This window comes from Sminthopsis crassicaudata, chromosome 5 (genome assembly GCF_048593235.1).
Source record: "Sminthopsis crassicaudata isolate SCR6 chromosome 5, ASM4859323v1, whole genome shotgun sequence".
Classification (NCBI taxonomy): domain Eukaryota; kingdom Metazoa; phylum Chordata; class Mammalia; order Dasyuromorphia; family Dasyuridae; genus Sminthopsis; species Sminthopsis crassicaudata.
The window spans coordinates 261,734,631-261,750,964 of record NC_133621.1 but is presented as its reverse complement, the minus strand read 5'-3'; the positions used below and the strand labels follow the sequence as shown (position 1 = coordinate 261,750,964).

The following is a 16,334-nucleotide window of genomic DNA, read 5'->3' as shown; positions in this document are numbered from 1 at the left end:
CTCCCCCCAAAATAGTCATGATTTCCCAGTACTAATTTAGACACAAATTCTACCAAAAGAAAAGTTGACTAAAATTTAGGCAAGAATAATAAATATTTTACTTTATAAGAATTGTGCGATCTTCTAAAATATGATCATTTGAAAACTGGTTTTTAATTTTTAAGCTCATATTTTAAAACTATATAAACACTTTAAATTCATAAATAAATTCTATATAAACTAAACATTGGTCTTTTAGAGTATAATGAAATTAGAATATAATCATGAAAAGACTGAAATTTTTATACATATATAATTATATGTTTATGTAATTCTAATGCTCCATCTTATATACCTAAATATGTTTACATAATGAAATATATTTGTACATGTACATATATAGGATGTATGAAAAACTGAACATTTCTGAAAGTGTGTCTCATTTCCTCCACTCTTTTGAGATATTAATGCATTAGAAATGTCATCTATCACCATTTAAATATGCCCAGATATTTAAAAAATACATGTAATACATTTGTAGTAACAAATAGTTCTCTCTCTCTCTCTGTCTCTCTCTCTCTCTTTCCTCTCACTAATATGAAAATAGACATAAATTTGTGAAGTATATTAAAGAAGAAAGGTCCATCTTAAGATATTAAAAGGCTTTTGAATCATAACTTAGTTTTAGTTTAAATTAAATTTAGTTCTTTTGGGAACACTTGATATCTCTATTAATTATACTAATTTAGGGGACAACTGATTTCTCTTTTTAGCTAACCTATTTCCTATATTCCTAGAAATTTGATTAGTATCAGTTAATATAATTGATTACTGCAATTATAAATGTAAAGACTATGAGAGAATGGAATAACAAACATGATGAATATTAAGATCTGAAATTAAAATATCCTTGTCTCTTCTCTATTATTGATGATATTTATAATAAAGACTCTCAATAACAATCTTTCCTTCCAACTATTCCCAAATCTATTCATATATGTGATGGAATTACACACAGGACAAAAGAAGCAATCACTGGAAATAATTTAAAATAATGGTTTATTGTTGGCTACTTTTAAAAATAATTTTTAAATGATTACTAAATGAAACTTCTCATTATTTTAGCTTGCAATTAATTAAAGTATTTTTGTCCCTGTAATTACATCATGAGTTTCTTTTTTCAATAAATTGATATTGAAAAAAGACATCAATAACCATTAACCATTTCCCTTCTGTCTCTGCAAGTTCTTGATAATGCTGATATATGCAAATATCAAAAGTATCCTTGGTGAAAATTTAAGAAACAATAGAAAGGCTTTAACAAATTGTATAGTAGATTTCAACTATACATTTATAAAACTGACTAGATAGTACAGAAAATGCAAAGTCACATTTTATTTACTGTTTGCTAATTTTTTAAAAAATGGTATTTGATACAGGAAAGAAAACAAAATGCAGCTTCATAAGCTCTCAATCAACAAGATACCTCTTATGTAAATGTCAAGCTGATATAAGTTTTTAATATATGTAAATTTTAAATAATTTTATTCATAATACTCTAATTATTAATACCAAGTAAGGAATAAATAAATGCTCATCAAAGATATTTGCTTCTATCAGGGAACATATCTAAGCAGAGTACAAGTAAAGTGGAACTGGTAACAATAAGTAATAGTTTCAGAAGTATTAAAAGGTAGCAGCATATAAAATAAATCCTTAAAAAGCATCATCATTTGAATAGATTAATAACAACTCATGAAGAAAGAAACAAAAAGGTTAAGAATAAAAAAGGTCTAGAATAAAAGATTCCAAATTATATTTCAAAGCAATAACCTTCAAATGAAGATCATTTCTTTCACAACTATGATTTTAAAAACCATAATCAGCCAAAGGATAGAAGAAGTTGTAAAAAACAAAATAGACAACTTTTATCTTATAAACATAAAAACAGCTTGCTCAAACAAAGCAGGAAACTCAAAGTAGAATTAAAGATACATATTGTGGGGAAACTCTTTCTATCACATATTGGCCTTACCTGCAAAATAGATCTATAAGAATTTGGCACAAATCTAAAAGATTAAGATTCATTACATGATAGATAAATGGTTAAAGGATAGAACAATTTTCAAAAGCAGAAATGAAAACTATCAACATAAGCATCTTTAAATTGTTCAAAATTAAGGAAATTTTAAAATGTTTTGATATTTCACTTCATAGTCACTGAGATAATTGACATGAGATGTTAAAAGATTAAAAAAAAAATGGCGAGGCTCTGTGAAGAAAAGCAAATTCATTCTTAGCTTCACCTCTCACTCCTCAGACTTATCTGCCCCCTTTACCAACATTTTCCTCACATAGGAAATGACTCTGCCCCACAGTCTGTTCTTTGCGAATATTTTATTTAAGATTTTTGCAGCAATATTTATTAGGGAAATTGGTTATAATTTTCTTTCTCTGTTTTGACCCTACCTGGTTAAGGTATCAGTACCATATCAGTGGTATAAAAGGAATTTGGTAGGATTCCTTCTTTCCCTATTTTTTCCAAATAGTTTGCATAATATTAGAATTAATTTTTCTTTATGTTTGGTAGAATTCACATGTAAATCCATCTGGCCCTAGAGTTTTTTCTTAGGGAGTTGATTAATAGCTTGTTAGATTTCTTTTTCTAAAATGGACTATTTAAGTAATTTTTTTTCTCTTCTGTTAATCTGCTATAGTCTGTTCTGACTGTTGAGGTCAGAGATACCCAAACCACCAGTTCAATTCTGCTTAATCTTTATTCTCTTAATTCCTCTATCTTCTTATCAAAAGCCTTACCCTACATGAGTACTCTTGCCTATATTCCTTTCATAACTGGTTCTCCTTTATCTGTCTTCTCCCACTAGAACATTAACTTTCTGAGGGCAGAGACTGTCTTTTTGATTTGTACTTGTATCCTGAGCACTTAGCACAGTACCTGATGCTTAATAAGTAGTTACTAAATGTTTTACCTTTCTAGTTATCAATCTATGGATTTATCTATCTGTAGACATAAATGGGGAATATATAGGAGCAATGAGGTAGCTCAATGGATAGAGTGCTGGGTCGGGAGTCAAGAAGACATCTTCCTGAGTTAAATCTGGCCTCAGTCACTTACTAGCTGTGTAATGACCCTAGGCAAGTCACTTAACCCTAATTGCCTCAGTTTCCTTGTTGGTAAATTAGCTATAGAAAGTAATGACAAATCAAAGTATCTCTAGTATCTTTCCCAAGAAAACCCCAGATGGGATCACAAAGAACTGGACATAACTGAACCCCAATCAAGTACTTTATAGCAGTTAGGTAGCATAGTAGATAGAATGCTGAGTCTAGAATCTCAAAAAAATTCAAATCCAGACTTAAACAATTACTAGCTATGTGTCCCTGGGCAAGTCATTTATCCCTGTATGCCTCAGTTTTCTCATCTTCAAAATGAGGCAGAGAAGAAAATTTATCTTTCAGTAACTTTGCCCCCCAAAAAAACCCAAATGGGATTATGAAGAGTTGGACATATCTGAAACAAATGAAAAGAAGAAATGTGTGTGTTTTAGACATACATGTATACAAGTATGCATGTATATATATTGTACATGAATGTTTGTGTGTATATGTATATCACCATTCCACAGGGGGCCCTATATTTTCACAAAATCACAAAAATACAGCATTTCAGAGTTGAAAGTATTCAATGGCCATCCAGTACAACCCATACCTCTGAACAAATCTACAATATAACATAACAACAAATCATCCTGAAAACCTTCCATTAGGGAGAAACTATTACCCATGGTTAATAACTTCTGATTCAAATATATACAAACACATATTCATAACCACAAATATATATGTGTGTATATATATGTGTGTGTTCATGTATATGTGTATGTATGTGCATATGTTTATATATGTGTGTGTGTGTGTGTGTTGTATGTGTATTTCAGTGCTGGTAAATTTTTGAATTTGGCCAAACATTCTACAATATAATTTGGAATTGTGAAGAAAAATTGCTAAACTATTCTTGCTTTTTGACTGAATGAGGCTACCACAGATTTTATATCCCAAAGGAATACAGTGATCGATAAAAATGACTCATATTGAACAAAATATCAATAATAGTGTAATTTTTAACAACAAAAAGATAAAAAAAAAACTATGGCTCCAATTATTGTGGAGTGCCTGAACAAAGTGACCCATATGAGTATAATAAAAAAATTATAGACCTAATGCTTGCATCAATAAAACTGGGGAAGGGAAAACTTATCAATGAACTGGAAAAAATTTTTTAAAAATAGAAAAAGGACAAATTTAAAATGTCCAATTAAACACCAAGTTGGAAATCCTGAAAATTCAAGAAGATATTAACAAAACTGAAAATAATCACTGAATTAATAAATAAAACTAGAAGCTGATTTTATGGGAAGAAAAACACAACAAAATGGATAAACCATTATTTAATTTGATTAAAAAATTTAAGAATCAACAAATTACTGGTATCTAAAATGAAAAGAATAAATTCAGCAGAAATTAAGATTAGTTAAAGCAATTATTAGGAGCTATTTTGTCTCATTATATGCTAATACACCTAAAAATCTAAATGAAATATATGAATATTTACAAAACTATAAGTTGCTTAGATTAACAAAAAGAAGTAGGGGCAGCTAGGTGGCACAGTAGATAGAGCACCAGCCCTGAATTCAGGAGGACCAGAGTTCAAATCTGGTCCCAGACACTTAACACTTCCTAGCTGTGTGACCCTGGGCAAGTCACTTAACCCCAGCCTCAAAAAAAAAAAAAAAAAAAAAAAAAAAAGTAGTATACTGATTAACTCATTACACAAAAAAGAAATTGAACAAGATTATTAATGAGTTCCCTTAGCAAAAAAAAGTCCCCTGAACTGATGGATTCACAAATTAGTTATACGAAACATTATGAGAATAATTTATTCCAATTACATAAAACTATTTGGAAAAATATGCAAAGAAGGAGAGTCCTATTTCTTTTATGACACAAACATGGTGCTGATATTTAAACCTGGAAGACCAAAGAGAAAGGAAACTCTAGATCAATATTTCACTAATGAAAATTGTTGCAAAAAAATTTAAATAAAACAGTAGTGAGATGACTGACAGTATATCACAAAAACTATACCTGAACCTATCTGAAACAACTGAACAAGAAGAAATGTGTGTGTTTTAGACATACATACATAAAAGTATGCATGTATATATGCATTGTACATGTATGTTTGTGTGTATGTGTATATCACCATTCCACAGGGGGCCCTATATTTTCACAAAATCACAAAAATACAGCATTTCAGAGTTGAAAGTATTCAATGGCCATCCAGTACAACCCATACCTCTGAACAAATCTACAATATAACATAACAACAAAGCATTCTGAAGACCTCCCATTAGGGAGAAACTATTACAGATTTATATTAGGAATGCAGGACTAGCTCGATATTATGAAAATTATTGGCATAACTGATCACATCAATAGCAAAAACAAAACCATATGATTATTTCAATAGATGTAGGAAAATCCTTTGACAAAATACAACGCTCATTCCCATTAAAAAGTCTGGAAAAGGCTTCTTTAAAATTATAAATAGTATTTGGAGGGTCTAGGTGACAAAATGCCCTAGAGTCAGGAGGACCTGAGTTTAAATCTACCTTCAGATGCTGTTTAGCTGTATGACCTTGGGAAAATCACTTAATCCCAATTGTCTCCAAAATAAAATTTAAACTTATTTTTTAAAATTATAAGTAGTATTTATCTAAAACCAATCTTAAGTATTATCTGTAATGGGGATAAGTTAGAAGCCTTCCCAATAAGATCAGGCTATAAATAAAGCAAAGATGCTCACTATCACTACTATTATTCAATATCGTACTCAAAATAGTAGATATATCAATAAAAGAAAATAAAATCATAGGAAATGAGGAAACAAAAATATCACTCTTCACAGCTGATAGGATGATATATATGAAGAATCCTAGAAATAAACTAAAAAAATTAACTGAAATAATTAATGTTAAAAAGTCATAGGACATTAAAAAAACAACATAAATTATCAGCATTTCTTTATATTACCAACAAAGTCTAGCAGCAAAATATAGAAAGAGAAATTCCATTTAAACTAACTATAGACAATGTAAATTACTTGAAAATCTACCTGCCAGGACAAACCCAGGAACAAAATGAACACAATATAAAACACTTCACAGAAAAAAGTCAGATCTCAACAATTGGGAAAACACTACTTACTCATGGGCATATGAAGCCCATATAATAAAAATGATAATTCTGCCTAAATAAATTTATTTGTTCAATTCCTTATCAAAAAATTATTTTATAGAGCTATAAAAAGTAATTTTAAAATATCTAGAAGAACAAAAGATCAAGAAATTAATGGGAATTAATTAGCCATACCAAAGGTCAAATTTTATCTGCAAAACAATAATCAAATGAACAACCTGATGTAGTGGAATACAACAGATACATTATACATAGTAGGAAACAACTACAATAATCTTGTGCTTGATAAACACAAAGTTCCAGAATTTGGGGAAAAGAATTTATTATTTGACAAAATTTAATGATCAAACTGGAAAGCAGTTTAACAGAAACTAGATCAAAACCTCACATTGTATATCAACAGAATGTCAAAATTAATACATAATTTGAACATAAAGGGTGATATCATAAGCAAATTAGGTAAGTGTGGGACAGTTTGTCTGTCAGATCTATGAATAAGATAATATTTTATTACCAACAAGAGGAAGAAAGCATTACAAGATATGTATTATTTTGGATACATTAAATAAAAAAAAAGTTTCTGTGTAAACAAAAGCAATGCAGCAAAGATAAGAAGGAAAGCAGAAAACTGGGGAAAAATTTGTACAGCATTTTTTTTTCAGATAAAGACCTCAGCTCTCATAACAGAGAAAATTCTCCAATTGGTAAATGGTCAAATGAAATGAACAGGCAATTGTCAGACAAATTATTTATAATTCTTTTAAAAATGCTTCAAATCTGGGGCAGCTAGGTGGCGAAGTGGATGGAGCACCAGTCCTGAATTCAGGAGAACCTGAGTTCAAATTTGGTCTCACACACTTAACACTTCCTATCTGTGTGACCCTGAGCAAGTCACTTAACCCCAGCCTCAGGGGGGAAAAAAAATGCTTCAAATCATTATTTGTTAGAGAAGGGCTTCTTAAACTTTTTCTACTCATGATCCCTTTTCATCCAAAAAATATTTTTACACACATATAAGTATTTAGATATGTAAAATATGTGAATCAAACATTTACTAATAATCAATATTTTGTGACTCCCACATTTAGTCATATGATCCCATATAGGTCACAACCAACAATTTACAAAGATTTGGGTTAAAGAAATGCAAATTAAAACCCTGAGGTATCACCTATCAAATTGGCAAATATGACAGAAAGGAAAAATGATATATGTTGGAGAAGATGTGGGAAAATTGGGACAATAATGTACTGTTGCTGAAGTTGTGAATTCAACCAACCATTTGGAACTATGTCCAAAAAAGCTATAAATCTGTGTATTTCCTTTGACCAGCAATAACACCACTAAGCCTTATCCCAAAATTATTCACAGCAACTCTTTTTGTGGTGGCAAAAAAAAGTGGAAATAGAGGGGATGCCCATCAATTGAGGAATGGTTGAACAAGCTGTAGTATATTATTATGATTAAGTACTACTCTTATAAGAAACAATAAACAATATAGAAAGTAAATTATATATATATCTGTCAATGATGAAAAGTGAAGTGAGCAAAACCAGGAGAACAATAATACTAACAATACTACCAGTAATATTATAATATGATCAGCTACGAATTGATTTAGCTATTCCTAGCAATACAAAGATCCTAGACAGAAAAATCCCATGCACTTATAATGGAAAAAGTAATGGAATATGCAGATTGAAGCATACCTTTTAAAATTTTATTTGTTTTTCTTGGGATGTTTCATCTGTATCTTCTTTTACAATGACTAATATGGGAATGTTTTACGTGACTGCACATGTATAAAATCTTTATCAAACTTTTGCTTTTTCAATGAGAGAGAAAAAGAAAAATGGGAATTTGGAACTCAAAATTGTAAAAAAAAATGGCAGCTAAAATTGGTTTTATATGTAATAGGGAAAAAAACATTAAAATAAAAAAAATCTCTTATGCTGCTTTTAAGATCAGAAGCTCAAAGATTTCTTAAAATTTTAGTAAAAATACCCTTTGGCTCAGAGATTCCATTGCTTGGCATATACGCTAAGGAGGCTAGTAACAAAAACAAAAGTTTCATATACACCAAAATATTTTTAACAGTACTTTTTCTAATTCCAAAGACTTGAAACAGTTGCTATCTGCTGATTCCTGTGAAGATATACCTATTTAGGGATCTTTATTATTACAGGCTCAGCTAGATGGTATAATGGATATAACAATAGGCCTGGAGTTGGGAAAATCTGAGTTCAAATCTGATCTTTAGTACTTACTAACTGTGTGACCCTGGGGATGTCACTTAAACCTAATTTGTTTAAATTACTCATCTATAAAATGGGGAAACACCAGAGAAAGAAATGGTGAGCAAATCCAGGATCTTTGTTAAGAAAACCCCATGTGGTGTAATACACAATTGAACAACAAATTATTATTTATAAATGTTACCTTATGAATATTCTCTATTTTTTTCTTTTCTATTTCAAATTGCTTAATCCGGCAATTTCTCTTTTCTTCTTCCTCTTGCAACAGTTTCTCTTCTCTGTCCCTTAGAGCTCTGAACTTTTTATTTTCCTGGTTCTCCAATTCTCGCTGTTTCTCTTCCCATGCCGCAAAAGATTGTCGACATCTTTCCTCAACTTCATAGTATCCAAAACTTATTGTATCAGTATCACCTATACTCACATTAATGTAAAAAATATTTTGTCTATAAATTCTAAACTATTTAAAACCATTCCTACTAAATGTAAAAATAATTTTGTAGGAACCAACATGCAAAACTTATCAATGATATTTGAATCAAAAGTATTTAAGAAACAAAATACAAAATTGAGATCAATATGAATTAATTAATATAAAATAAAATGCAAATTGAAAAATGAAAAATAAGTTATATGAAATTAATAAAATTAGTATGAAGCTTGAATTGCAATAGAGTACTAATGGGACTTATTGAAATGAGTTCTAGAACCGAGGGGATCTCTACTAAATTACATGGGCCCTGATCTCATCCACTTCCCCAACTATAAAATGGGTGGGAAGTGCCAGATAATTTCCAACTATAACATTCTGAGAGTCTACATAAAATAGAATAGAGTAGAAATCAGTGCTTACATATTCTTTAAATACAGAAGTAATAAAGTCATAGCTGATTATACTAACTGAAAACAATTTAAAAGTATGTCCGGATTTATGTTGAGGAGAAAATAATCTTTTGATTTGTAAGGAAGTTAAGTGTAGCTATTTTTAAAGAGCAGTAAGTAGCTCTGAAGTAAAGAGAATCTGAGTTCAAATCCCACATCTGTCATTTACTACTTGTTTTACCTGATATGAGTCATTAATTAAGCCTAGGGGCTCCCAGCTTGAGAGTCATGATTCTATGGTCCTATGAAATAAACTTAATTAGTAAGATTTTAAAAATCCAGACACTATAGCTTTATTAAATTTGAATGTTTAAAAATATACACATACACATATAAACAACAAAATGCTTAACTTATATGTTTTGGTTAGGAGCCATGTTTACCAAAGGTAAATTTACCTGAAGAAAAACGCTCATCAACAGGTAAGTTACAAAGATCAGGAAGTTGAGCAGAATTAGGAATTGTATCAGAGGTTGAATTCATCTGTAATTTTTTTTCTATTTCAAATAACATCTAAATAGATACAAAAGTATCAATGATTAAGAAAAATCTGTGGGAAAAGGCTGTGAAAAAGTAAAAAACTTATAAAAAAATTTTGTGAAATATTACATTTAAAATATGTATTAAAAATAAAAATTTTGAGACTGTAATAGAAATATGCAGTTAAGATAATGTATTTAAATTGTATCTTTGCAGAACAATCTTTCTTTTTATTTTTGAAGTCATTTGAATAGGAGAATTTGGAGTCAATTTCACTTTAAATTTTGTTTGATTACTAGTGAACAGAACTCTGGCAATTGCATTCCAGACCGCAAATACATTCTTCTTTCCATATGACTTTAACTTCTCATTTGCTAATGTTGTCTAACTAACCTGCACTCATCAATATTTTTGTTGGGTTTTTTTCCTCCTTTCACCTTTACTCAGATCCTACTTTATGGCTCAACTGAATGACCTTAGGTCCTGAAGACCACATGAGAAGATAAGAGCATAAGCTCTGGCGTCAGGAGGACTTACTAGCCCTGTGACCCTGAGGCAAGTAACTTAACCCCAATTACCTTAAAAAAAAAAAAAAAAAAAAAAAAAGACCATATTAAAAAGAATACAAGGACTGATGGTTCAACTAAATGGAAAAAGTATTTAAGATGCAGTTCAGGTACCAGCATAGCTAAGTTTGTAGACATACATAAGTTTGTTCATGTTAGTTGAATGGTGATGAATTTTTTTCAGAACATCTGCTAAATCGTAGAATTATAATTTGTCACCGAAGGGCAAATCTGCACTAAAAACGATCTTTGAAATAATTATGTATCTTTTCTCCTTTCCAATATGTCCTAACATTTTTTTTCTGGTTTTTTGTTTGTTTGTTTGTTTGTTTTGCATTTAATTTTCTATACAAAGGTCTCTTTACCAATTAAGTCAAATTGAAGAGGAAGAGTATATACTATTTTCCTACCTTCACAAAGTACATACATTTGTTTCTATCTTTTTATCATGTTTTCCCCTCAGCAAACACAAAATTCTATAAATATGTAGCTTGTTTTGTTTTATTCATCTTATAACAAATTCCCAATACCTATTTTTGATATAGACATGCTAAGAATTCATATTAATTACATTGTTTATAGTAATACTAAAACTTAAGTTATATGTTAGCAAAAATAAACAATACAATGTTTTATCTAACACAATTTTCTTAATCTCTAAAACAATATAGTGCCTGGATTCAACTTTGTCTTCCCTTATTCATAATATGGAATCATCAGGAAGATGTCAAGTTTCAATAGCATACCCTCTTCTTTAATTCTAATGCATCTGCATGATACTTAGATGTCAACTCATCCATAAATTCTGTAGGATTGTTTGAAACTGCTCCATAATTAGAACCTGGAGAGGGGGAAAAAATCCATATATCTATATGTTAAAATATAAAGCTAAAGTTCAAACTTGTTAAGACATCAAACTTATTATTTTTCTATAACTTTTAAGGTCTGTAATAATATATCATTAAATATATAAAAAAAACATAGGGAAGGATAGGAATTAATTACAATCATTTGAAATTTAGATTGTCTTTACATAAGAAAAGTAAATGAATGAGGATTAAAAGCTAGTTCTAAACTGTTTCACTATAAAGTTCTGTGATCACCTAATCCTTGGCTATCTAGTTTAGGGCATCCTCCATTAACAGAATTACCACCTACTTGTTTGTAAAAGGAAGAAATATTTGAAAAGCTATCTTGGGCAGACTTACACAGCATAGTTCCAAAAGGCAAAATAACTGAAAATAAAAAATAATTATCTGACAAAAGAGCTCACTAAAAACGGAATAGACTGTCTTGTACAGCAATAACTTTATAATGTATTAGCACATTAACAGGGAAATGCAACAGGAAGGTGAGAGCTCATCTAACTACTATAGAGGGACTGTCTGCATTTACTGAGAAGTAAATGGACTTCTGAATATTGGGTGACACGATTCAAGAATTTGTTCTATCATTATATAGCAGTGTGGGTCTTTGGCCAAATTCTGGTTTCCTTATCTTAAATATAAATCATTTATTCTTATTTCTGTCTCACCAATCACACTTTGCCCTTAATCTTGCCTTTATCACCTAAATTGACTTAATTGGTCTTCCTTCCTCCCTCTTTAATTCCCCCTTTACACAACTGCCAAAGTAATTGCAAAAGCATATGGGACCATGTCATCCCCCTGCTTAAAAACAAAACAAAAAATCTTTTAGTAACTCCCTCTTGCTACTAGGATAAAATATAAATTTTTGTTATTTTAAGTCCTTCATAATCTAATGTCAGTCTATTTTTCTTCATTCATTTCAAGTTACCTCCCACCATGAAATTTTTAGGCCAGCCAAACTTCCTCTTATGGGAAATTCTATTTCTCATAACCTCATCTTTACACTGAATAAACCAACATGTCTACAATGGCCTCCTCACTTAACATTTTAAATGGAATCCCTATCTTCCTTCAAAGTTCAACTGGAGACACATCTCCTAAATGAGACCTTCCCCAACAAATCAAACAAAAAGTATAATCCCTTTGTAAATATTTTGTATTTACATGTGAATAGATATGTATGCATGTACATGAATCTTCTTCTAACAAAATTTAATCTCCTTTAAGGCAGAGACTATCTCATTTTAATCTTTGCATCCCCAGAACCTGGCAATAGTGTCTGACAAAAAAAGACAAAATGCTTCTTGGATAAGAATTAATTAATAATCACTAAAGTCTCTTCTATATCTATAATTCATTCATTTTATTTGTCTAAGACAATGATGTTTACCTTCTTTGAGGTCTTTTTATTCTCTTTCCTCTAAAATGTTTTGCTTCTTATTACTAATTGTAATTACCTTACAATGAAGTTCATTACATTTAGTTAGGTTCTTCTTTACATGGTATGTTATCTGATGATTATATAAAATATGTTATAGATTGCTCTGATTCCTCATCCTGGAGTAGGGAAGATCCCTGGGTTCTGAAGATAATTTATGTTCACTCTTACAGACTGGTTGGGAAAGCTTCAAAAGCACCTCTTACCAGGTCTAAGTTGAACTGTCAGTCAATGTGCATTTATTAAGCACCACTATATTCTAGGCACTGTTAGTGCTAGGGATATAAAAAGAGAGAATTTGCCCTCAAGAAAGTCCCATTTTAATGGGGGAGAAAAATAGTTCAATTGACCCTGAAAATGATGGGGAGCTAATGAACTCTAATGGACTCAATCTCTGGCATCTGATGATTCACCCAGCTAAGTTGAAAAAAGCTTGTTACAAGGATTGCTGCATAATAACAAAAATTTTAACCACAGAAATCTATTTGAAACAAATTATATCCAAGAGCTACAAAAATCTGTTATCAATGGAGTAGTCACAATGAAGAAATTAAAGATCTCTGGCATACAGATAAGCATCTATAAATACATGAGAGTATGTGCTTGTATGCACTTGTTTATATTAAACACATTTAAATATTCTCACACATTTCAATTGTTCACTTTTTTTTTAATCACACTTTTGCTTTTCTGAGGCTAAGGATTCTTAGCCCTTCATCATTAATTCATCCTAAAATTGCATACAGAAAGAAGAAACATAAATACTATACTTAGGTTTAAAGTCTAATTTTGTTATCTTTTTATAAATACTTCATAATTAAGTACTCAATAACTATATTAAATATCTTAAAACAAGCAAATGCCACATATTAACATATCTTAAAATATACTTTTGTATATATCATTGTAGCTTTGGCATGAAAATAACATGATAACATATTTAACATTGAGAGGTTTTCTATTAGGATATAGTATCAGTGCCCTTTAAGTTTAGATGTAAAAAATATGGAGAGATTTCCAAATAGAACTAAATACAAAGAGGGATTGATTCTCTTCTCTACCAATGAACTGAAAATGTTGTCTCTTGAGATCTTCAATGACTTTTTTGCTACCAAATCCAAAGGGCTGTTTCTAAGTTATCATTCTCTTTGCAGAACATTTGTCATGATTGATTACTCTTTTTTTTTTTCTATTTTCTCCTTGCCCAACTGTTCTCTTCTGATTTTCCTCCTATCTGTCAAATTTCTCAATGCCCTTCTGTGGTTCATTTTTTCCTTCCTTTTTGACAGAGTGGGTATTCCCAAAGGTTCTACTCAAACTGTTCTTCTCCCTACATATTCTTTGTCTTGATGATCTCATCCATTCCCATGGCTTCAATTATAACCTCGAAGGATGACTCCCAAATCTCTCCAAACCAGTACTAAAATTGAAGAAAACAACTCCCTAAAAAAGGACAATTGGTCAAATGTAAAAAAGAGAGTGCAAAAAGTAACTGGGGAAATTGGCTCCTTAAAAGTTAGGAAATTCAGGAAATGTAAGCTAGTGATTTTATGAAATGTCATGAATTAATTTTTTTAAATTTTAAAAATCTAAAAAATGAAAAAGAAAAGAAAACATAAAATATTTCATTGGAAAAAAAACAACTGACCTAAAAAAAGAGATCCAGGAAAAATATTGTCAAAAGAATTGGACTGAAAAGTCCAATAGCTGAAAGCCATAACCAAAAAAAGTATCTGGAAAGCATCCTTCAAGAAATTAGCAAGGAAAACTGATCTAATATCTTGGAACTAGCATACAAAATAAGCATTGAAAGAATCTTACCTCAGGAAAGAGATGCTAGGAAGAATCTTACTTCAGGAAAGAGATGCTAAAATAAAAAACTCCAAGGAACATTATGACCAAATTTCAGAACTTATAAGATCAAGGAAATAAACACTGCAAGTGATTGCAAAAACACAATTCAAATATCTGGTAGCCATAATCAGGATTATACCGGACCTAGCAGCTACAATATTAAAAAATCGAAAGTTATGTAACATGATACTACAGAAGGCAAAGGAGCTAGGACTACAACAATCACCTACCTAGTGAAATTAAGCACAATACTCCTAAGAGGAAAAATTGATCATTCAATGAAATAGATGGATTTCAAGCTTTCATAAGGAGAAAACTAGAACTGAACAAAAAATTTGATCTCCAATAACAAGACCCAAAAAAGCCTAAAAAGAGAAAAAGGGAAAAGAAAACATAAGGGATTCAATGGAGTTGAACAGTTTACATTCCTACTTTTTCTGAAAAAATATTTGTAATCTTTAAAAATTGTACCATTACAACTAAAAGGAATATATACAGATAGAGGATAATAATATATGGTGAATTTGAGTGAATGATATTAAAAAAATCAAGGGATGTGAAAGAGGAGTACACTGGGTAGAGAAGAAAGGGAGAGGTAGAATTATTTCATATGAAGAACCTATTACAGTAGAGGGGAAGATAAGACACTGGGTGATGGACATCCCTTGAACCTAATTTCATCAATAGTGGCCTAATGAGGGAAATATATAACTATCAATTGAATAAAGAAATCTATCTTACTGGATAGGATAGCAGAAAGAGAATTAAGTGGAGGTTTGGGGGAGTAGGAACTGAAAGAAGAGAGGACAGATAAGAAGGGTTATAGAAGTAAAACACTGTCATCAAAAAAGAAAAGAGTACTAAGAGAGAGAGAGAGGACAAACAGGAGTAAAGAAAGAAGGAAATATAAAAGTATTAATCATAACTGAATGTGAATGGGATATCCCATTAAAAGACAAAAGGATGGTAGGGTGGAGGCAAGACGGCAGAGAGTAGACAGGACATTGCCTGAGTTCTCCCCAGCTTTCCTCAGAATCAACACCACAGGAACCCTCTGAACATATTTTGGAGTGACAGCACCCATAATTATTCAAAGTAACAATTTTCCCACTTAAGATATCCTGGAAGGACTTTAGAAAAGGTCTGTCTCAATTGGAAAGGGGGAAAGGGGCCCAGGGCATGCATGGCATGGGGAGGCCCAGGGCAGGAAGTCTAGTGGGAAGCCCATAGCCAAAATTCAGCAGCTACTATGACCTATTTCTAAAGGCCAGTGGCACAGCAGAGCAGACCCCCAAAGCTCCGTGCAGTCAGTGAGAAGTCCCTGTCATCCTGCAGAGGGAGCTCCGGACAATCTCCCCTATGCCCTAAGAACAGCCCTTAACCTTTAAAACGATCTGAAAAGAAAACTCTAATCACAGACAGCTACAATGGAGATTGGGAAGATCCAGAAGAGTGAAGCAAAGGCAAAATGCCTTCAGGTGAATCCTCACAGGGGGATATGAAACTCTTTCAGGGAAAAAGATGGACATTCAATGAAATAGGAGAATTTCAATCATTTCTGATGGAAAGACCAGAGCTGATCTTCAAATTCAAGACTCAAGAAAAGCATAAAAAGGTAAATGGAATGGGGGGAGAAACTATGCTTTTTAAAGGTTAAAATATTTACATCTCTACATATTTTAAATATATATATATATATATATGTATATTTGTATGTATACATGTATAAGTCTTG

General features: G+C 31.1%; 1 protein-coding gene across 8 annotated transcripts in view; it reads right to left on the bottom strand.

Annotated features, from left to right (window-relative positions):
* Positions 1-16,334, bottom strand: part of LRRIQ1 (leucine rich repeats and IQ motif containing 1) — a 297,962-nt gene that overhangs the window by 266,231 nt on the left and 15,397 nt on the right. For all 8 annotated transcript variants that reach the window (XR_012482648.1, XM_074270901.1, XM_074270905.1 and 5 more), the window contains exons 4-6: positions 11,185-11,279; positions 9,791-9,905; positions 8,698-8,924 (exon numbers count right to left, since the gene is read on the bottom strand). Coding sequence is in view for 7 of the 8 variants with exons in the window: in XM_074270901.1 (XP_074127002.1) it covers positions 8,698-8,924; positions 9,791-9,905; positions 11,185-11,279 (437 nt within the window). In the remaining variant the exon portion in view is untranslated. The remainder of the gene's footprint in view (positions 1-8,697; positions 8,925-9,790; positions 9,906-11,184; positions 11,280-16,334) is intronic.